Raw genomic sequence first — 22722 nt, forward strand, 5'->3', positions numbered from 1 at the left:
GTGTATAAAGTGACAATGTGCAAACCCTATCAAACATTTTCAATTAAGTGCCTAATATTTCCAGTTGATAGCTATACACAGTCCTCCAAATAATCTCAGAGGCTGATTAACTGCCCTATATTGGAGCTTGGTACCATAATCAAAGTAGAGATATAATGCCTCCAAGCCACGGAGGCCAAACCCTGAATACCCTAATCAGTCTCAGGGTATACATATAATATAAAAAATTGTCAAAGATACCACATAAATGGGACTTGGTGTAATAAAGATCACTATTCATATCCAAAAAATGCCTCTGTAATCAGCACTATTGATTCTCCTAGAAACTGATTAACTGCTTTACAGTGGAGGATGGTACCCTAGCTAAAGGTGATGATGTCACACCACCAACTCTATGATGGCTGGCCCTTGGTAAATCCTGATCAGCCCTAGAGTAAATGTCCATTGATATAAAAGTGATATACGAAACATATTGGCCTTGGTCATAGATAGAATGAACTATCTTAATCAATTCATTGCTGAAGCCCCAAATATTGCCTCATTGTTCTGTTTTAGAAATATACAATAAAAATGTGATATTTTAGGGTTTATGCAAAACGTTTAAGCTAAGTGCCCACGTTGCAGAAATGCTGTGGAAATGTCCGCAGCATTTCCGCAACTCCCTGCCGCGGGTAAAACGCATGCGGAATTTGCATGCGTTTTGCAAGCGTTTTTACCTTGCAGAATGCTTGCGCTTTTCCAAGCGATTTGAAGCATCGCTTGGAAAAGTGATTGACAGGTTGGTCACACTTGTCAAGCATAGTGCTTGACAAGTGTGACCAACTTTTTACTATTGATGCTGCCTATGCAGTATCAACAGTATAAGATAGAATGTTAAAAATAGTAAAAAAAAAATAAAAAATAGGGATATAGTCACCCTCCGTCGGCCCCCGGAGTCTTCCCGCCTGTCAGCGACGCTGACGGCAACTTCCATTCCCAGGGATGCCTTGCGACAATGACCTCTGATGACGTAGCATCACGCAAGACCGCTACGTCATCAGAGGTCATTTGCGCAATGCATCCCTGGGAACGGTTCCTTGCTGGCAGCGTGGCTGAGAGGCGGGAAGGCTCCAGGGGCCGTCAGAAGGTGAGTATAGACCGATTTTTTATTTCAATTCTATTTTTTACAGGGATATGGTACCCGGGGCAAGGAGGAGAGTCTCCTCTCCTCCAGATCCTGGGTACCATTCGCACATGAAGCGCTCACTTTACGCATGGTGGGCATAGCCCACGTATGCAGAAAATTTCTGCTTCAAAACCGGACTCCTTCCCAGAAAACGCGTGTTTTATTTCCGCGCGTTTTTTGAGCAGTTTACGTGCTTTTTTATGGAAAAACCACGTGTTTTTGATGCGTTTTTTTCCGCGCGTCTTCTGACTCATCGAAAATAGCTAAAAACGCGGACTTTTCCGCAAAATGAATGAGCATGCTGCGTTTTTTACAGCGAAGCGTTTTTTCCGCGAAAAAAAAAAACGCATCAATGTGCACAAAAAGTGTGGAATTCATTTAAAATGAATGGGATGCTTCTTGTATGCGTTTTTGAAGCGTTTTGACGGGGAGAAACGCTTCAAAATCACTTAAGTGGGCACACAGCCTTATAGTTACCATTTATTTGCTTGTATGGCAAAACTCCCATTTACTGAAAAGTTTGGCTGCTGTGGTAAACAGGTTTTGCATAGAGAACCAAAACCACCCCTGAAGATGTATAGCAACAATGAATATGTAAACCTCAATTAGAGGAGTAAATGAAAAAACAGCTACATAAGGGTCACAAAATGTAACAAAAATAAATTTATTACATCAATTTTAATAACAATCGGTACTGTACAATTAATTTAAGGATGGTGACACATTAGCGATTTTAAAGTCGGTCCGATTTTGATGCAGGAGAGTCGGAGGAGTGTAATGCAATTATCATGTGAGTGTGATGCGCTTTTTATGCGCGTACAATCCGATTTTTCACATCTAGCATCCGATTAACATCACAATGCAGTGCGATTGATATCTGATTGCAATGCGATTTTAACAGGAGCTTTTACATACAGCAATTCTAGATAGAAAGATTAAAATCCTGGTAAATGATCTGCCACGTACAGTATAATCACAATAATCTATTCTAAACTGTCAGTGTGATTTTATTGTAGCCGCATATGAATTACCCGCTTTTCTTCTATCTATGTAATATAAATAAATATACAGCTCTGGAAAAAATTAAGAGACCACCACATCAAAACCCTGTCATGGGCAGCTCATTCTCCAGACCTGAACCCCATTGAAAACCTCTGGAATGTAATCAAGAGGAAGATGGATAGTCACAAGCCATCAAACAAAGAAGAACTGCTTAAATTATTGAGCAAGAAGTAGTGTGAAAGACTGGTGGAAAGCATGCCAAGACAGATGAAAGCTGTGATTAAAAATCATGGTTATTCCACAAAATATTGATTTCTGAACTCTTCCTGAGTTAAAACAATAGTATTGTTGTTTCTAAATGATTATGAACTTGTTTTCTTTGCATTGTTTGAGGTCTGAAAGCACTGGGTTTTTGGTTTTTTTTGTTTTTTTTTTTTTAACTTTGACCATTTCTCCTTTGTGTGTGTCACTGACATCTATATATCTATGTATTTTATGTGTATATATCTATTCTATCCTGTCAGTGTGATTTTACTGTATGCGGCACATGAATTGCCGGCTTTTCATATACGATTGATGTGTAAAAATCGGACAGCACTCGCACAAACCAAGTGCTGTGTGATTTTTTTTCTCACACCCATTGACTTTTATTGTGGGATGCGATCCGATTTCCAATTATAATCGCAGCATACTGCGATTTTTTTTTTCCAGTCCGATCATGTGCGGCTGCATGTATTTCTATGCAGCCGCACACTCCGGTCCCAAGTGCCGGCAGCAGTGACTGGCATTGAGGTGAGATACTCGCGAGAGTTTCTTGCACTGTACTCGCAAGTCTGACCCCGGCCTAAGGAAGAAGTAAGGCCGAAAACATACATAGGGAGAATAGATTATATATTCCCTAACATAACACACATCTGCAAGGATAAAACTGTTTGAAAAGTAAGAGGTGATTTTTATACACTTTCGATCACTGACCTCTGTAAAAATATCTAAAAAAAATTCAATACCGTACAGTTTTTTCACACTGACTCCATAGGATTTTTCTTCCACCATACTTTGACCCCTTTGTGCAACCTTTGTGTCATTAGACTGGCTAGACAATAATGAACGCTGTGCAGCGACTGGCTGCTGTGGGCAAAGAAGATTTTCTTAGCCCAACTTATAAAGAGTGTAGGGGTACGCATAGCAACCAATCAGAGCACAGATTTCATTTTACCTCAGCAGTTTAACAACTGAAAGCTACACTGTGATTGGTTGCTATGGGGTGCAAATGCATATTCTCTTTTAGAATGAATTCATAAGAGTGCGGAGGTGAGTTTACCTCGATTCCTTATAGCATTTAGTGGTAGTGGTGGATTAAGTTTCCATTTCTAACAACGTGATCAAAATGGCTACAAGGAGGTGCTGTAATTTACTGGACAAACCTTGCTACATTTGCTGTTTTGTAGTGAAGAACCAATGAAGGCACAGTACGGACTTTGTTAGAAAAGTGTATTAAGCGTATTTTGGGGTAAAACTAGGTGACCAGGACAAGTCGTGAGCTCCACATGTAGCGGGTTCCGTTTGTGTAGAAGAACTACGGCAGTGATCTAAAGGGAAGTAAGTGAAATTTTGTTTTGGCGCACCTATGATCTGGAGGGAACCGCAAAATCATAGTGAGGACTGCTACTATTGTACAATGTGGAGGGATTCAACCTTCATAAACCCAAATTTTGCATACCTGGGCAAGAGGCAACAAAGTCCACTATGTGTGTTCCTAACTTGTAATAATAATCCTATATAGCGTCAGAGAATATTTTGACATTGAATATACACTCATCGCACTACAAAAAGTATTGTGCAATGCATAGACATAAATGTGGCAGGGTTTGTAAGAGCAATATCAAGATATACTGTATATAAAGACCAAAGAATTTGCATGAATATAGATTGCCTGAAAAATAGTATAACAATATATATAATATAGTTCAATAATGTGTAAAGCACAACTCCATGCAACATAGTATTCTTAAACAGCGAAAAGCACCTATCCAGCATATAGAGAAGGGGATTGTGCTGATGTAGATAGTATACAATATTATCAATTAAAGTATAAAGCACAATTCAAATTAGCAGCATATACAGAAACAGTATCAGGCACATATTTAGCATATCATAACTCCTGATGAAGCACAGTGTGGTGAAACGAGAGTAGAGGTACCCCCTTTATACTCCTCCTTATTGTGCCCACACACCATGTCTCAAGGTAACTGTTTTTCTATTGCTTATTTTACTACGTGGACCAACTTTATATATATAAGCAAACACTAATCAGATTAGTGTTTGCTTATATTTAGTGTTAGGGACTCACAATATCTGGGGACCCTTGACGTTGGGTTGTGAGCTTATCTGCTTTGGCCAAAATAGTAACCAATACCCCATATCTATTTATCTTCTTTGCACTTTTTAGCAGGATGCAGCTAGAACCCTCTATTTGGCTTGGTTCTTTGTGTGTTGCATGTATCTATAGTGCAGAGCAGTCCGCCTGCTAATACTATGGGCGTGATCAATAGGCTGCTCAGACACTTTTGCATCACATTTATCAGTGTGACTTATGCCTTGTGCAAGCCTCATCTGTGTGCATTTCCACTGGGCAGCCGGACCACAGATGGTTACTGGCTGTCCTGATCAGTGGAGTGCACCTGTGCTGCCTAAACCTTTATCTATGGGGTTCTGCTGCGTCCTGCCAGTGCATAGTAACCAATACCCCATATCTATTTATCTTTTTTGCACTTTTCAGCAGGACGCAGCCAGAGCCCTTTATTTTTGGCTTGGTTCCTTGTGTGATGCATGTATCTATAGTGCAGAGCGGCCCGCCTGCTAATACTATGGGCGTGATCAATAGGCTGCTCAGACACTTTTGCATCACATTTATCAGTGTGACTTATGCCTTATGCAAGCCTCATCTGTGTGCATTTCCACTGGGCAGCCGGACCACAAATGGTTACTGGCTGTCCTGATCAGTGGAATGCACCTGTGCTGCCTAAACCTTTATCAATGGGGTTCTGCTGCGTCCTGCCAGTGCACCAGTCAGGGTTTGGTGAGTTACCTTTCAAATGATTTTTTATGGATTTTTTTCTGATTAGTGTCCACCGGACTACTCCCCCTAATATTCCACATCATCCCGTCAGCCAGAGCCATCGGACTACTACCCCTAATATCCCACATCCTAAGTTCCATACCGGAGATCCCTTTAAGGGGGAAGATGTGCCTATGGGATGGAGGATGTGTGATGGGTATATGGGCAGGAAGGGGGGATTCATTTCTGTCCTGTGCTCTCTGCTTCTTTCTGGGGGTAGATAATGGCTGGGAGCTTATGTTCCTGGGGATGCTAGATTTCTCCCACCATGGCAGTGTCTGCTGAGGTATTGTCGTGGAGTGAGAAAACTATTGCTCATAGCAACCAATCACAGCTCAGCGATAGGTTGCAAGGAAAACGGTTGCTCATAGCAACCAATCACAGCTCAGCTTCTTTTAAACAGCTCTGGTGAAATTAAAGATGCTTCGTGATTGGTTGGTGATAGACACACATACATACATTCACTTTTATATAGAGAGATTTATCGTGGTTAATATGAGCCCTAATGTCCTTGAGTATATGCTGGATGTTTCTGCATATTCTGCTATATTGATTGAATTGTATTGAATTGTATTATATTGTTTGTGCAGAAGATGTGCTTTTATGCTGTTCCTGTATATTTTGCTGCATCAAGTTATACTTTATACATGCCCTGCTGCATTTATCTCTGTGCATTGCACAATACTTTTTATATTGCGGTGAATCATGTATATGTTCAATGTCATAACATTCTCTTATACTATACAGGATTATTACCACCAATTAGGAGCACACATATAGGGGGACTTTTGTGCCTCTAATTTTAGGGAATATATAATCTATTCTTCCCTATGTATGTTTTCAGCCATACTTCTTCCTTGCTTTAATTGTACAGTACCAATTATCTGTTACCTTAATGTAATAAACCTTTTTTTTCTACATTGTCTATCCCTATGTAGCCGTTTGTTCATTTACCCCTCTAAATGAGGTTTATAGATTAACTGTTGATATACATCCTCAGAGGTGGTCTTGAAGAAACCTTTTCTGGTTCTATATAATAATTTCAGGGGCTATACCCATTTATTTTGGGTGGAGAAAACTTTTATAGGTTAATGGGCTTTGCATACAGGATGTAGATAATTTTACTGAGGTGAGATTTCAAGTTAATTACACTTAACACATGGGCGTCGATCCCTTAGAAATATGGTGAAGTCTACCATAAGCCAATACACTAGGCATACCATTAAAATGTATACAACGGGTAAAATAACTATTGAACACGTCATAAATTTTTGAAGTAAATATATTTCTAAACGTGCTATAGCATGAAATTCTCTCCAGATGACGGTAACAACAAGAATTTCTAAACTACTGAAGGTTCCTGCGAGCACTATTAGGAGTCATAATCCAGAAGTGGAAAAAACAATTTCACCGTAAACCATCCACGACCAGGAGCTCCCCACAAGATTGCAGAGAGATGAGTGAAAAGAATTATCAGAAGAGTTGTCCAAGGGCAAATGAGCACCGGTGGAGAGCTACAGAAAGACCTGGAATCAGCAGGATTGTTTCAAAGGAAACTATAAGTAATGCACTCAACCTCCATGGCCTGTATGCACGCTCACCACAGAAGACTCCACTGCCGAACAAAAAGCATGTTCAAGCGAGTTTAACATTTGCTCAACAACATTCAGACAAGCCTGAGAAATAATGACAGCATATAGTCTGGTCAGAGGAGACCAAAATTGAACTCTTTGGATGCCATAATACAAACCATGTTTGGAGGCCAAAAGGCACTGCACATCACCCCAAAAACTCCATACCAATAGTGAAGTTTGGAGATGGGAACATAATGATGTGGGGATTTTTTCACCATATGGCACTGGCAAAATTCATATAATTGTAGGAATGATGAATGGACAAATGTACCAAGACAGTCTTAATAAAGATCTGCTGCCATCTACAAGGATGATGAAGATGAAACTAGGCTGGACATTTCAACAAGACAATGATCCCAAACACACAGGCAAAGAAACTCTCAACTGGTTTCAGAGAAAGAAAATAAAGCTGCTAGAATGGCCCAGTCAATCATCTGACCTGAATTCAATAGGAAATTAATGGAAGGAACCAAAGCTCAGAATTCACAGATGGAGCCCATGGAACTGTCAGGACTTGAAGAGTGTTTGTGTGGAAGAATGAGCCAAAATCGCATCTGAGCAATGCCTGCGGCTAGTTTCTCCATACAGGAGGCATCTTGAAGCCATCATCAACAACAAAGGCTTTTGTACGTAGTATTAAAAAATTTCAGTAATCGATTTAAATACTGTTTCCCTGTGTCACATCATTATTACACATAACTTAATTTATGGACATCTATGGCTTGATTTATTGGCCTGAGGGGATTGGCTGGGCTATTAGTGACATCTTGTGAGAATTACACATCAATAGCACCTTTAAATATACATCTGCTTCGAAAACTGGTGACATGTTCAATACTTATTTCACCCCATGTGTGTATGTATATATACATACATATTAGAAAATTGAGAGTTTTAATTTAGGTTTGTACCTAATTAAAAAAAATCCAACTTAGAACATTTAACTGGGAACTATTATAGTAAACATGTAGTCTGAGTTACCTACTCGGTGATTGACTGCATGTACACACCCTCGGAAGACTGAATCACTGATTGTCACAGCACAGTATTAACTAGACCAGACCTCATAATTACATATGAAAAACAATGGAAAAACTTGTATGTGATTTGACATGCATTTTAGACTTACAATGTACAAAGGATACACTGAGCTTCTGCCTGGAAGATAGTTTCATCAGGCTGGTTGGCATGCTGCATTGCAATGGCATGAGGGAATTCTGTAAGCATGCGCTGCTGGAAAGCTTCCAGTCTCTCGTAGTCATGGCCTCGACAAACAAATTCTTTGTTCTGGTAATTAGAGAAGTCAGTTTATTATCAGTTCAATTTGATTAACAATTTTATCATCTACCAAAACATGAAAACATAGTAAGTACAAAGACAGTAACCAAACGGTATGACAAGTTTTGCTTCCTATTATTTATGTCCTTTTTCACAGTATGGTCGTCTGGTATTCCCCAGTTCCTTGTATAAGCTATATCCCCAAATAGCTCAATCTCAATTATTACTCGTACATATAGTGCCCTGCGGAGCCCTCCATCAAGCACCTAAAAATTATCCAAACTCCAAAAATTATTACTCGTTTATATACGGTGTCTTTAAAAGTGAGATATACTGGTCCTGTATATCTTTTTACATCTATATGCTAAGTTTGATAGAGGTAAGAACAGTATTTAGGTGTAGACGTAGCAGCACAATATAAGAGTATATAAATAGTAAAGCGGCACAGGTTGCTCAGGGGATTCAGAGTCACTCAAGCTCCCACCACAATCGCCTCCACCATACAGTTGGACATATCCTTTGTGCTTTCTTATCAATGAACCAGGCCAGGGAAGAAACCTTTCAGCATTGCACGGTGACAGGCTGCCCACACAGCTGTCTCCTGTCACATACAAGTCATCCTTTCCTAACCGGAGCTAACTGCTGTGGGTAGCTGTGGCTTGCTATGGAGGTGGACTTAATGTGCCAATTCAAAAGGTCCCCTGTCTGCACAATGCTTGTGGAAAGCAAACTTCATTCAACAAATTAAAAAGGCAGAAACCGTTTTGTTTTCTGCTAGACACTATGGAAGGCAGAAAAACAAAACACCGAGCTTTTGAATACTTTGTAAGTTTAGGGAGGCCTGGCAACCCTATTCCCGTGTCACAATAAATTATTCTATCTTGCTTAAAAACTTATAAATAAGGGCACTAATCCATTCTCACGTGATGATAGCACGACAAGCATCATAATAGAAGAATAGAGAATAAACTGCTGGTGCTCTTTCCTCTAGGAGTCATCAGACAAAAAGTTGACTTCCACTATGCAATTGAGTAAGGCTTTGCTTGGACATATGTCTGACAAATTGTTTTTGAGAGGAACATACAAATGTATCCATTATGTCAAAAATGTTTATATTCATTTCTTTCAATTGTAACACTTACTCTTAAAAAAAATGGAAATTTCTTCCCATAAAATCCAACTCGAAAAAACTCTGGCTCCAAGCGCTGTTGGTCCATTATTTTATCATAGAGAGATGCTTCCATCATCTGTTCAAGCACAAAAATATGGCTTTTATTAGTCACCAAATGAAACATATCCAACATTAAAGAGAATCTGTCAGTAGGGTCAACCCTTCTAATCTGTCTATATGGACTTGCATTGTCATAGAAAGCTGAAAAAAAATGATACCTTGATACCTGTGATCCAATGCCTTATTGCAGAGAAAGCCACATTTCTCTTAATATGTAAATGAGATTTTAAGATCTATTGCCCGCACATATAGTTAGGTCCATATATATTTGGACAGAGACCACGTTTTTCTAATTTTGGTTCTAGACATTACCACAAGGAATTTTAAACAAAACAATTCAGATGCAGTTGAAGTTCAGACTTTCAGCTTTCATTTGAGGGTATCCACATTAAAATTGGATGAAGGGTTTAGGAGTTTCAGCTCCTTAACATGTGCCACCCTGTTTTTAAAGGGACCCAAAGTAATTGGACAATTGACTCCAAGGCTATTTCATGGACAGGTGTGGGCAATCCCTTCATTATGTCATTCTCAATTAAGCAGATAAAAGGCCTGGAGTTGATTTGAGGTGTGGTGCTTGCATTTGGAAAGTTTTGCTGTGAAGGAAACATGCGGTCAAAGGAGCTCTCCATGCAGGTGAAACAAGCCATCCTTAAGCTGCAAAAACAGAAAAAACCCATCCGAGAAATTGCTACAACATTAGGAGTGGCAAAATCTACAGTTTGGTACATCCTGAGAAAGAAAGAAAGCACTGGTGAACTCATCAATGCAAAAAGACCTGGGCGCCCACGGAAGACAACAGCGGTGGATGATCGCAGAATTATCTCCATGGTGAAGAGAAACCCCTTCACAACAGCCAACCAACTGAACAACACTCTCTAGGAGGTAGGCGTATCAATATCCACATCTACCATAAAGAGAAGACTGCATGAAAGTAAATACAGAGGGTTCATTGCACGGTGTAAGCCATAAGCATTAAGAATCAAAAGACTAGACTGGACTTTGCTAAAAAACATCTAAAAAAGCCAGCACAGTTCTGGAAGAACATTCTTTGGACAGATGAAACCAAGATCAACCTCTACCAGAATGATGGAAAGACTAAAGAATGGCGAAGGCGTGGTACAGCTCGTGATCCAAAGCATACCACATCATCTGTAAAACACGGCTGAGGCAGTGTGATGGCTTGGGCATGCATGGCTGCCAGTGGCACTGGGTCACTAGTGTTTATTGATGATGTGACACAGGACAGAAGCAGCCGAATGAATTCTGAGGTATTCAAAGCCATACTGTGTGCTCAGATCCAGCCAAATGCAGCCAAACTGATTGGTTGTCATTTCTCTACTACAGATGGACAATGACCCAAAACATAAAGCCAAAGCAACCCAGGAGTTTATTAAAGCAAAGAAGTGGAATATTCTTGAATGGCCAAGTCAGTCACCTGATCTCAACCCAATTGAGCATGCATTTCACTTGTTAAAGACTAAGGCCTGTTTCACACTTCCGTTTTTTCAAATCCGTCAAAATCCGTTGTTTTCCGTAAAAAAACGGATCCGCCATTTTTTGCAGGATCCGTTTTTTTTTGTCCCATAGACTTCCATTACGGTTACCGCGGATCCGTCAAAAAAACGGATCCGTTTTTAAAAAAACGGATCCGTTTGCATCAGTTTCCGTCAAAAAAACGGAAACGGATCCGTTTGGCGGACACAAAAACGGAAGTGTGAAACAGGCCTAAACTTGAGACAGAAAGGCCTACAAACAAACAGCAACTGAAAACTACCGCAGTGAAGGCCTGGCAGAGCATCAAAAAGGAGGAAACACAGCGTCTGGTGATGTCCATGAGTTCAAGACTTCAGGCAGTCATTGCCAACAAAGTGTTTTCAACCAAGTACTAGAAATGAACATTTTATTTACAATTATTTAATCTGTCCAATTACTTTTGGTCCCTTTAAAAACAGGGTGGCACATGTTAAGGAGCTGAAACTCCTAAACTCTTAATCCAATTTTAAAGTGGATACCCTCAAAAGAAAGCTGAAAGTCTGAACTTCAGCTGCATCTGAATTGTTTTGTTTAAAATTCATTGTGGTAATGTCTAGAACCAAAAAGGAGATTTGTGTACTCACCGTAAAATCTCTTTCTCTTAGCCTCTAATTGGGGGACACAGAACCATGGGTGTTATGCTGCTGTCCACTAGGAGGCGACACGATGCATAATCTGAAAAAGATTAACTATGGCTCCTCCTCTGCAGTATACACCTCTGGACGGCATCAGTCTTCTCCAGTTTTGTGCAAAAGCATTAGGAGGAACATAACAGAAACAACATAACCATGCCTGTAAGAAGGCCACTATGTACGAGCTCAAAGAACAATATGAAAACTCAACCCTAACAACGGCCTGTAAGGGCAACAGGGTGGGAGCTGTGTCCCCCAATTAGAGGCTAAGAGAAAGATTTTACGGTGAGTACACAAATCTCCTTTACTCTGTTGCCTCATTGGGGGACACAGAACAATGGGACGTCCCAAAGCAGTCCCTGGGTGGGAAGCAATGGACGAATATTGTGCTGACAGGTCCCTAAACTTGGGGCACCGCTGCCTGCAGAACCTGTCTACCCAGGCTCGCGTCCGCTGAGGACTGGGTATGAACTCTGAAGTGTTTCGTAAACGTTTGTAGGCTAGTCCAAGTGGCCGCCTTACACACCTGTTGTGCCGAAGCCTGGTGCCGAATGGCCCAGGAGGCCCCTACCGCCCGCGTAGTGTGCCGTGATACCGGCCAGAAGAGGAAAATTGTTATGGCGGTAAGCCTCTTGTATGGTGGATTTGATCCACCTGGCAAGGGTAGCTTTGGAAGCCGGCAGACCCTTGCGAACGCCTTCCGGAAGAAGGAAAAGGGAATCAGACTTCCGGGAGGGCGTAGTCCTAGACATGTATATACGCAATGCCCTGACGAGGTCAAGCATATGCAGAGCCTTCTCCACTCTATGAACCGGAACCGGGCAAAGGGATGGCAGTGAAATTCCCTTATTGAGGTGGAAGTTGGACACAACCTTCGGAAGGAAGGATGGGACTGTACGGAGAACCACCTTGTCCAGGTGAAAGGCTAGGAAGGGCCGTCTGCCGGAGAGTGCTGACAATTCAGACACCCTGCGTAGCGAGGTGATTGCCACCAGAAAAACCACCTTCTATGATAGAATGCGAAGTGGGACTTCCTTAAGTGGTTCGAACGATCGGTGGTGCCTGCAATGCTGTCAGGACCAGGTTGAGGTCCCACGTTTCCAGTGGACGTTTGTAGGGAGGAACTAATCGGGAAACTCCCTGGAGAAAAGTCCTTACTTGCGGCTTGTTAGCAATGCGCCTCTGGAAAAGCACTGAGAGCGCTGACACCTGGCTCTTAAGCGAGCCTAGGGATAGCCTGGCGTCCAGGCCCGATTGAAGAAAACCAAGTACCTTTGGGAGGGAATAAGGGAGTGGAATCTGGCCGTGAGATTCGCACCAGGTAAAGAAGGCTCTCCAGGTACGGTAATAAATCTTGGCGGAGGCTGGCTTCCGTGCCCTGATCATGGTATTAATGATGTCCGGTGAGAGCCCTGCCTGGGTTAGAACCAAGGTCTCAAGGGCCACGCTGTCAAATTGAGAGCCCCTGAGTTCTGGTGGTAGAACGGGCCTTGTGACAGAAGATTGGGACGGTCGGGAAGACGCCAGGGGGCGTCTGCTGTAAGTTGTACAATGTCGGCGTACCATGTACGTCTGGGCCAGTCTGGCGCGTTCAGGATGGTTGGAACTCCCTCTTGTTTGATCTTCCTCACGACTCTGGAGATCAGAGGGAGGGGTGGAAAAATGTACAGAAGCTGGAACTGGGTCCAGTCTTGAACCAGGGCATCTGCTCCAAGCAACCGCAGATCGCGTGTCCTGGCCATGAAGTTGGAGACCTTGGCATTGACATGGAATGCGATTAGGTCCACGTTCGGGGTCCCCTAGCGACGGCAGATCTGGTGAAAAATTATGTGATGGAGAGACCACTCCCCCGAGTCCATTCCTTGTCTGCTGAGGAAGTCGGCTTCCCAGTTGTCCACACCCGGAATGTCGACCGCAGAGAGTACCGACCTCGTGTCTTCCGCCCAGTGGAGGATATGTGCCACTTCCCTCATCGCCTGGGTACTGCGGGTTTCGCCTTGGTGATTCACATATGCCACCGCCGTGGCATTGTCCGACTGTATTCTGATATGAGAGGCTGCCAGCAAGTGATGAAAGGCTCTCAGTGCCAGTAAGATGGCCCGAATCTCCAGGACGTTGATGGGCATGGTCGCTTCCAGCGTTTACCACTTGCCTTGTGCCCTGTGATGTAGGTGCACCGCACCCCAAACTGTCAGGCTTGCGTTGGTGGTCAGAACCTTTCATTGACCTGAGAGAAAGGATTTTCCCCTTGCAAGCGAGGATGGCTTGAGCCACCAGTGCAGGGACCTCCTGGTTTTCGATGTTAGCCGGAACTCCCTGTCGAGGGAGAAAAGATTCCTGTCCCAGGACTTGAGGATGGCTAGTTGAAGGGGTCTGAGGTGAAACTGGCCAAATGGTACCGCCTCCATTGCTGCTGCCATCCTGCCAAGGACTCTCATGGCAAACCGGAGAGATCGGGGGAGATTGCGGAGGAGTATGGGAACTCCTAGACGGAGAGGCAGTACCTTGTCCCTGGGAAGGAGCACCAGACCCCTGTAAGTGTCGAATAGCATCCCCAGGAATGTCAGAGACTGACTCGGGGTAGTCGATGACTTTTGCAAGTTGACTAACCAGCCCAGGCGACTCAGAGTGTTGATTGTGATTGAGACGCTGACCTCACAGTCTTTGAAGGTGGGAGCCTTGATAAGAAGGTCGTCCAGGTATGGAACGACTATGCCTCTGGAGTGTAGAACGTCCATGGTGGCTGCCATGATTTTTGAAAACGTCCTGGAAGCCGTGGCGAGTCCGAACGGGAGTGCCACGAACTGGTAGTGATCCTGGTCGATGGCGAACCTGAGAAATCTCTGATGGAGGCGAGAAATTCTCCCTGCTCCATGGACGCAATGATGGACCGAAGGGACTCAATGCGGAAATGACGAACCCGTACATATTTGTTGAGTTGTTTCAGGTCCAGTATGGGCCGTACGCTGCCTCCTTTTTGGGGGACTACAAATAGATAGGAGTAGAACCCTCGGAAGCGCTCGGTTGCGGAAACCGGTACTATGACTCCTGCTTGAAGGAGGGAGGAAACCGCGTGGCGGAAGGCACGAGCCTTGTCTGGTGGCTTTGGGGGAACAGAGAGGAAGAACCGGTTCGGTGGGCTGGAAGTGAACTCTATCTTGTATCCGAAAGACACTATTTCCCTGACCCACCTGTCTTCTGTAATAGGCAGCCAGACTTGCTGAAAGAGTAAAAGTCGTCCGCCTACGGGTGGGGTGTCTTCTGGAGTTCGTGAGTCATGATGAGGTTAAAGTCTGAGGTTTTCCTCCTTTGGGCTTTGCCTGGCCTGCTTTCGGCTGCCAGGTCCTGTCTGGCCTCTGCGCCGCCCATGGGTTGTCCCTGCGTGGAGAGCGGTTACGATTTTGTGGTGGATGCGAGACGGACCAGCCTGAAGAATTCCGAAAGGATCGGAATCGTGTTTGGTTACGCCTTTTGAACGTGCGTTTAGGTTTTAGTTGAGGGAGAGAGGTACTCTTCCCCCCAGTGGCATTGGATATCATTGTGTCCAACTTTTCACCGAAAAGTCACCTACTGAGGTACGGGAGGTGTGAGAGGGACTTTTTCGAGACCCCGTCCGCTTTCCATTCCCGTAGCCAAAGGATACGCCAGATTGTGATGGCGTTTGATGCTATTCCCGCTACACCTCTTGTGGAATCCAGAGCTGCATGAAGCATGTAATCTGCTACCACTTCTATTTCAACCTCTTGGTCCGACAGCTCAGGATTGGAAGCTTGGAGGCCATCCTGCAAATTTTTGGCCCAAGCCAGAATGGCTTTGGCCACCCAGACTGAAGCGAACACGGGAGCCAGGGAGGCCCCTGCCGCTTCGAAAATTGAACGAGCCATGCGTTCTACCTGCCGGTCTGCTGCGTCTCTAAGGGTTGAGCTATCTGGCAGTGACAGGAGGGTCTGTCCTACTAGCCTGGAGACTGGAGGGTCCACTTCGGGCGGATCTGTCCACTCCTTGGTGTCCTTCTGTGGGAAAGGGTACCTTGCCTCCAAATATTTGTGATTGGTGAATTTCTTCTCGGGCTGCGAAAACTGCTTAGTAAGTATCGCCTGAAATTCCGGGTGATTAGAGAAGACCTTAGGCGGTTTCAGAACACCTTCAAAGCAAATCTTGTTTTCTGGGGCTTCCGGGGGTGGATCAGAAATGTCCAGCACCCGATGGATGGAAGAGATAATGTCCTCAACTAGCGCTGCATTGCTAGGGGTACTGGGAACCAGAGACCTCTCTGTTTCGTTGTCTGAGTCGGAGTCACAGATGCCTTCCGAATCCTGCATATCGCTGAGGCGCTCCCTGGTGGGCGAACTGGGGCAGAGGTCTCCTGTGGTTGGGGATCGCTGTGAAGATCTGCGTGGTCTGTCCCTAGCAGGGGACGGTCTAGGTGACCTGGAACTACGGTGTCTCTCCCTAGAGGGGGATGACGCAGATGAACGCGACCTGTGGGTCCGCTTACGTCTGGGAGAGCCAGAAACAGCCTGTCCCTGAGTGATGCTGTCCCTTTGCTGGGTAACGCTCATAGCCGAGACATGACCCTGCAGAGCATGGAATAATGTGGAGGTCAGGTTATCTATGGATTGCATCACAGACTGCGACATTTGAGTAGCCCATTCCGGCGTGGTAGCAGATGCTGAAGCATCGGTAGGAGCCTCTTGGGGTTCTGACCCAGTATTTTGGAAACAATCCCGGCAGTGCGGGTACGTACTGCCACTGGGGAGAGAGGTTTTGCAGGCTGTGCAGTCCTGCCTGGTTCTCTTGTACCTTGAGCCCGGCATAGTGCACCGAGTGCAGAAGGGCTGGCTATGCAGAGGGCCCTACAGGGGTGGCTATGCAGAGGAAACCTATAGGGGAGCCTTATAGGGAATATGGATTCACAGCCGAGTAAGAAAACCCAGCTGTGATCTTACCCCAGCAGTGTGCCCCTAGGTCCAGCGCCGTAGATTCACAGTCCTGTGCCCCCCGGAGAATGGCTGACGTGCTGCTGATGTCACAATGCCTTCTCCTGCAGCAATTCTGACCCAGAAAATGGCCGCTGAGAGGACGAAGAGGAAGGGGGCGGAGAGCTGAAAAGGGCGCGCAGAGCAATGTAAAAACGCGCCCTTTCTGTCTCGATCCGCCCCTTCTATGACACTGTAAGGTGTCATATTTGTCATCCGGGGGGCGGGGAGGAGGCGGCGACTTCAGCTAGGCCGAAGCCGCGGTCTAAATTTGCAGTCTGATGCTCAGAAGGGCTCCAGGCCAGCACGTATGTCCGGGAGGGGGTCGGATCTGAACCAGACCTCCCCGGATCTAAAGGCAGGATAGCGGTGGGGCTAGTAACAGGAGCGGGGCCCGGTGAGGGATCCCCCTGAAGCGCTATGGAGCTGGCGCTGCCGCAGAGACAGGGTCACAGGAGCCCTGTGTCTTGTGTGTGCTATGCCTGCGTGCACTCTCCCCCGGCCCCTACAGGAGCCCGCAGCTGGGCTGGAGGTCCCTGGCTTTGGAGCCGCAGAATGCTGCCTTGTACAGGCCCTACCTGAGGGGTCTCAACCTAATGCCCCCAGAGGGGGATTAGGGAGGGTGCTGCTGTCACCATCAGGGGGCTTCATCCTTGCCTCGACCTCAACCCAGAACCCAAGGGAATTGGGGAAAGAGGGGGGTCTCGACTTCGAACCAGTACCCGAGGGACTGGGGAAGGAGCGACATGGGGAATAGTCACCTCAACTTCAACCGGGCACCCTATAATAGGGGCCGAGGAAGGAGCCATGCCGGGGGTCTCGCAGGAGACCCACTTTTCTTCATCTGTAGTCCGCCAGGAAAAAGAACGGAAAACAATAAAAAAGGGAAAAAATCTTAAGGTGTGCCTCCTATGCGACACTAAGCAAAAACTGGAGAAGGCTGACGCCGTCCAGGGGTGTATACTGCAGAGGAGGAGCCATAGTTAATCTTTTTCAGATTATGCATAGTGTCGCCTCCTAGTGGACAGCAGCATAACACTCATGGTTCTGTGTCCCCCAATGAGGCGACAGAGTAATTAGAAAAATGTTGTCTCTGTCCAAAACAGGATTCAGGAGATCAGACCGTCAGTCATTACATGTCTTTAAGGCCCATACAGCTTAACAGCTCATTTACATATTAAGAAAAACATGGATATCTCTGGAACAAGACACTGGATCGCTGATAACAAAGTATCCTTTTCTATGTAGTTTCTATGACCTACATGAACATACAGACGGCTTAAAAGAGTTGATCCTACTAACAGATGCCCTTTAGAGATCATCTTTATTTGCGTTAGGCTCACAACCGTAAAGCCTGTATGGCAGTGAATGGAGATCATACGGCTTTATAGTATGGAGTAGTCATTAGTATTTATAGAACAGTTTGTTTTTACAAGAAACTCTCAACAGAGTTTCAAGTTGATTATATGTTGCTCTATGAAAGTATGTTTTTAAATTGCTTGAAAATAACCTTTCACTGTATTTTTTTAATTAAATTGTACTTTTAATTTTAACAGTACCTCCTCTAATTTTCAGTTCTCAACTGATTCCGAAAGTTTTTCTTCTGTGCCTCTCCATTGCAAGGTTATGCCCCCCCCCCCAGTAATACAGAATTTCCCTCCAACCAACTGTGTGTACCACAGAGTTTCTCTATGATGGTTGCAGACCTAAACACGGCCACATCATAGACGGAAATTACAAATGCCCACATAAGAGGTCACAACTGCATTTTGTCCCAGTTGGCGTGTCCCTTCCTGCAAGTGGAACCAGAAAACAGGAGAAAAGCAACACAGTGTACTGCCTGTAAATGTTGGATTCAGAACTCCAGCTCTCTGGCACTATTGCTCTCCTGTACTCCAGTTCTCCAGCTCAACTAAGCTCTAGCACGCTGATAACTAGAAAGGATATAATGACTGAAGAGATCTCATCACGGTTATGATGCAAATCTCGTATCATAAGAAAGTGAGGAGTTGTCTGCTGCTGTGACATCCTCTGTGGGTGTTTGCTTTTTCCGCTCTATGATGAGGCTGTGTTTTGATTGACTAGAGTCATAGAGGAGAAAAAGCAAATGCCCACAGAGAAATTATGTGGTATACACCCAGTTTGTTGAAGCGAAACTTTCATATCGGGTGCTCTTTATTATTAGGAAGCATACATTTGGAACAGATCATCACAGGAAGAAAAAAAAAAAAAAGAAAGAAAAACCGTTCTACAATCAGTGGAGCATACATTGAAGAAGGTATTTAGTTTAATAAAAAAAAAATACAGTGAAAGGTCCTAGTTAAAAATCAAAGCATTAAGGTAAAAATAAAATCTCTAGTTGATTGTTTGACTGGATCGATTTTGAGGAGCTTTTCGTACTGTTCAATCCTTTCCTAGGGTCAGCAATATTACAACACTTTTACTGTATTAAGAGAGCAAAAGTTTAGGTGTAACCCCAACACATCACAAAGAAAGAACTGAACATATCCAGGAAGTTTATAAACCATAAAATAAAGAGAATTAACATTTCAAAGTTCTTCTATCTATAAGAATAGTAAAGAAACATCATGATACACTTATGTTACCCTCATCTTGCTTAGATTCCTGTAGTCATAATAGTTTTCATACTGCTCAGCAAGTTTTCTGCAAAGTATTATTCCGTTCTCCCAACACTATATATAGAAATACAAAAAGCGTCAATCAGCAAAATGTGAGGAAAAAACCTAAAAAGACATTATTATATTACTCCTATTACAGAAAAGTATATACCCTCATTTGTAAAGTTTACCAATATGGTGTAATTTCCAAAGAAAAGCTATTTAAATTTTATAAATATGAGTAGAAATATGGTCAGTGAACATAACCAAAACCTTTAAATTGCCAAGAAATTGCATAGATCTCAGCTTGTTGGTCATCCCAAGTAAGCATAAGCTGATGTGGGGAGAGGTGAAGTATTGAGAATAACTGCACATATTTCATTTTTGTGTGTTTCTGTGGGGTTGGGTTTTATGTTGTATTACAGATGCAATGAAAAGTTTAAATGTTTTCTAGATAAAATAGCAAAGAGATTTGTACCCCGATTCTCAAATAAGTTTTCCCTATGTGTCTAAAAAGGGCAATTCTTTTTAGAAGTATAAAAAAATAATAATTCCACTACCATATTAAATACTTCTGACATCTATACAATGAAAAACACAATACATCTTGTTCAAGTCACTTTGACCTAAATGGACTCATTATGTTACAAAGTGTATGAACCGTACTGGGGATAAATATAACATTTATGTTGTTACAGAAGACATTGCTTGTTGCCAGGAAATACATAGCCGGCATGTGAATACCTTCAGAAAGGCCTATATTGCCAGGACCGTCCGCTAAGGGAACTTGGAATCACTGAGGCGGAGAAGCTAATTAGAAACACTGGAAATCATTCCAAAGCCATAAGGGGAAGCCTTGGCTGGCAACTCGCTCACAACACAATGAGGCAGATCTGAGTTTTCGATATAATAATATATACGATAACACGTTATATTTTTATATCTCATTTTATGGTTTGTTGAGATAAAGAGGGCGGTTCACAATGAAACTATATTCTGTGGAGACTTTTACTTACTGTAAAGCTGGCCCTACATGTTAGAGGCTGTTGACAGAACATATGTTTGGCCGATGGATATCTCTCCCGACACTCCCTCGGCTTAGCTGAGTGAGCATGTGTTCTCAGTAGGGAGTGTGCAGTAAAGAGCTGCCAAAATATCTGGCAGTGGGTTTTCTCCAGTGAGAACAAAAGGGTCTGGGGCATGTTGAAACCCAACAAGACTAACCCTTCTTTCTCCCAACATCTGCTGCATAGGGATATGAACACACCTTACACGTTTTTACACGAGATGTGCAAGTAAGTTCCTCCAAATTCCGCAGGTCCAACTAATCTAATGAGTATGGCCGATACGACATCGGAATAAGAATCAGCAGACGGTTTTAATTATGTAAATGTTTATCCTAAAATATGTTACCTTCAACAATTTCCACCTTAACAAGATCTCACGTATGGACACGGAAAAAAAAAATAATGAGAGTCCCATTTTTTCCCCCAAGTGAATCCCTCATGTGAATCATGTGTGTCCTTCTGCCTAATATGGTTGGAGTAAACAGATGTTATTCCCAGCAAATTATATAATCAGAACAGACGACTGGGATAAGGTTCCTCTCGCGCTGGTAGGATGTGTCATTGATTCTTAACAATTGCCCTCACTTGGTAGAAATATGCATTATTTACGGAATATGTTGCTACTAGCTGTCCTTACATTTACAGATGCGTGTATGATCGTTGTACATACATAACACATAATAATTTTATCACTGGTCTTTTTGTGCACTTACACTGGTCAAATTTGATGAAGAAATCCACTTTATGGGTCATCTGTAATCACCATATCAATTTTTTCGCCTGTCTCCAGTCTTTGAATAACAGGTCATTGCAGAGATTACAATCGGGGGGGGGGGGGGGGGAAGGGGGTAGGTTATGCATAGACCGTAAGTAGGTAAAGTGGTCAGGGAATCACAGACTGAGAGGAAAAGACCCAGTGCACAGTCCCGCCTTTGTGCACTGAAAATTGATTAGCAGAAAATTTCAAATGGTTATTAACCCCTTAGTGATCAAGCCAATTTGACCTTGATGACAAGCCAAATTTTACCATTCTGACTAGTGTTACTTTATGTGGTAATAACTCTGGAATACGTCAATGTATCCCACTTTTACTGAGACAGTTTATTCGTGACATATTGCAGTTGAGCAGCAATTTCTCATTTTTCCATCAAAATTTACAAAACCATTTTTTTAGGGACCACGTCATATTTGAAATTACTTTGAGGGGTCTATATGACAAAAAATACCCCAAAGTGACACCATTCTAAAAACTGCACCCTCAACGTGTTCAAAACATCATTCAAGAAATGTATTAATCATTCAGTTGCTTTATGAGAACTGAAGCAATGTTGAAGGAAAAAATTAACAATTATCTTTTTTTTCTACTCTAAAATTACTTTAGACCCAAACGTTATTATTTTCACAATGGTGAGAACAGAAAAAGGACCTTAAAATGTGTTGTGCAATTTCTCCATAGTACGCAGATACCTCATTTGTTGGGGAAATCTGTTTGGGTGCACAGCAGGGCTCGGAAAGGAAGGAGCAGAGTTTGACTTTTTGAATGCAAAATTTGCTTGACTTGAGAGTGGAGGCCATGTCACATTTGGAGAGCTCCCGATTGTGCCTAAACAGTGGAAACCCCAGAGAAGTCACCCCATTTAGTAAACCATACCCCTCAAGTATTTTATCCAGGGGTGTAGTGAGCATTTCAAACTCACAGGTACAACACAGAATTTGATAACATTAGGTCGTCATATTGAATATGTTGTCATTATTGTTGAGCGCAAGTGCTCGCTACTCCAGTTTGCATTGGGTGCTCAGGTATGCACCGAAAATCGCGGGTGCTCAAGAGACATGCTCGAGTCCCTGCCCCGCATGTTTTGAGGCTGTTAGACACCCAAAAAAAACCACGCGAGGATTTGCGATACTCCGTGCATACCAGAACACACTATGCAAACTCTAATAGCGAGCACTTGTGCGTTCAACACTAGCAGTCATATTATCATATTTCTTTTTTCAATAAGGAATAAATTCTTGGACTTTGAGTGCGCTGCCAGACGAATTCAATAACCACACAAGGTTAAAAAAGTTAACCCTTTAATCCCTACGCGTTTCGAAGCGTAACGCTTCTTCTTCAGGGGTAGATACCCCTGAAGAAGAAGCGTTACGCTTCGAAACGCGTAGGGATTAAAGGGTTAACTTTTTTAACCTTGTGTGGTTATTGAATTCGTCTGGCAGCGCACTCAAAGTCCAAGAATTTATTCCTTATTGAATTGTGGTACGGTTCCGCTGTGGACCGTTGGACGTGCAGCAGGCTGACTCACTATACAAGCTTTATTTTATCTTTGAGAAGGTGAGTTTAATACACTCAGTAATTGAGCATTTTACCCGGATAAGACCCTATTGCGCTTTTGTTTCAACCTTCTAGTGAAAATAACCTTCATATTTCTTTTTTAACTTTTGAAAAAAAAAAAAAAAATTCTAAC

General features: G+C 43.3%; 1 protein-coding gene across 5 annotated transcripts in view; it reads right to left on the minus strand.

Moving 5' to 3' along the window:
• Positions 1-22722, minus strand: part of DOCK4 (dedicator of cytokinesis 4) — a 505372-nt gene that overhangs the window by 74832 nt on the left and 407818 nt on the right. For all 5 annotated transcript variants that reach the window (XM_073573298.1, XM_073573297.1, XM_073573296.1 and 2 more), the window contains 3 exons: positions 19179-19265; positions 9340-9444; positions 8065-8206 (listed from right to left, as the gene is read on the minus strand). In XM_073573298.1, the coding sequence (XP_073429399.1) occupies positions 8065-8206; positions 9340-9444; positions 19179-19265 (334 nt within the window). The remainder of the gene's footprint in view (positions 1-8064; positions 8207-9339; positions 9445-19178; positions 19266-22722) is intronic.

This window comes from Dendrobates tinctorius, unplaced genomic scaffold, assembly GCF_039654945.1.
Source record: "Dendrobates tinctorius isolate UK_male_01 unplaced genomic scaffold, ASM3965494v1 ptg000035l, whole genome shotgun sequence".
Classification (NCBI taxonomy): domain Eukaryota; kingdom Metazoa; phylum Chordata; class Amphibia; order Anura; family Dendrobatidae; genus Dendrobates; species Dendrobates tinctorius.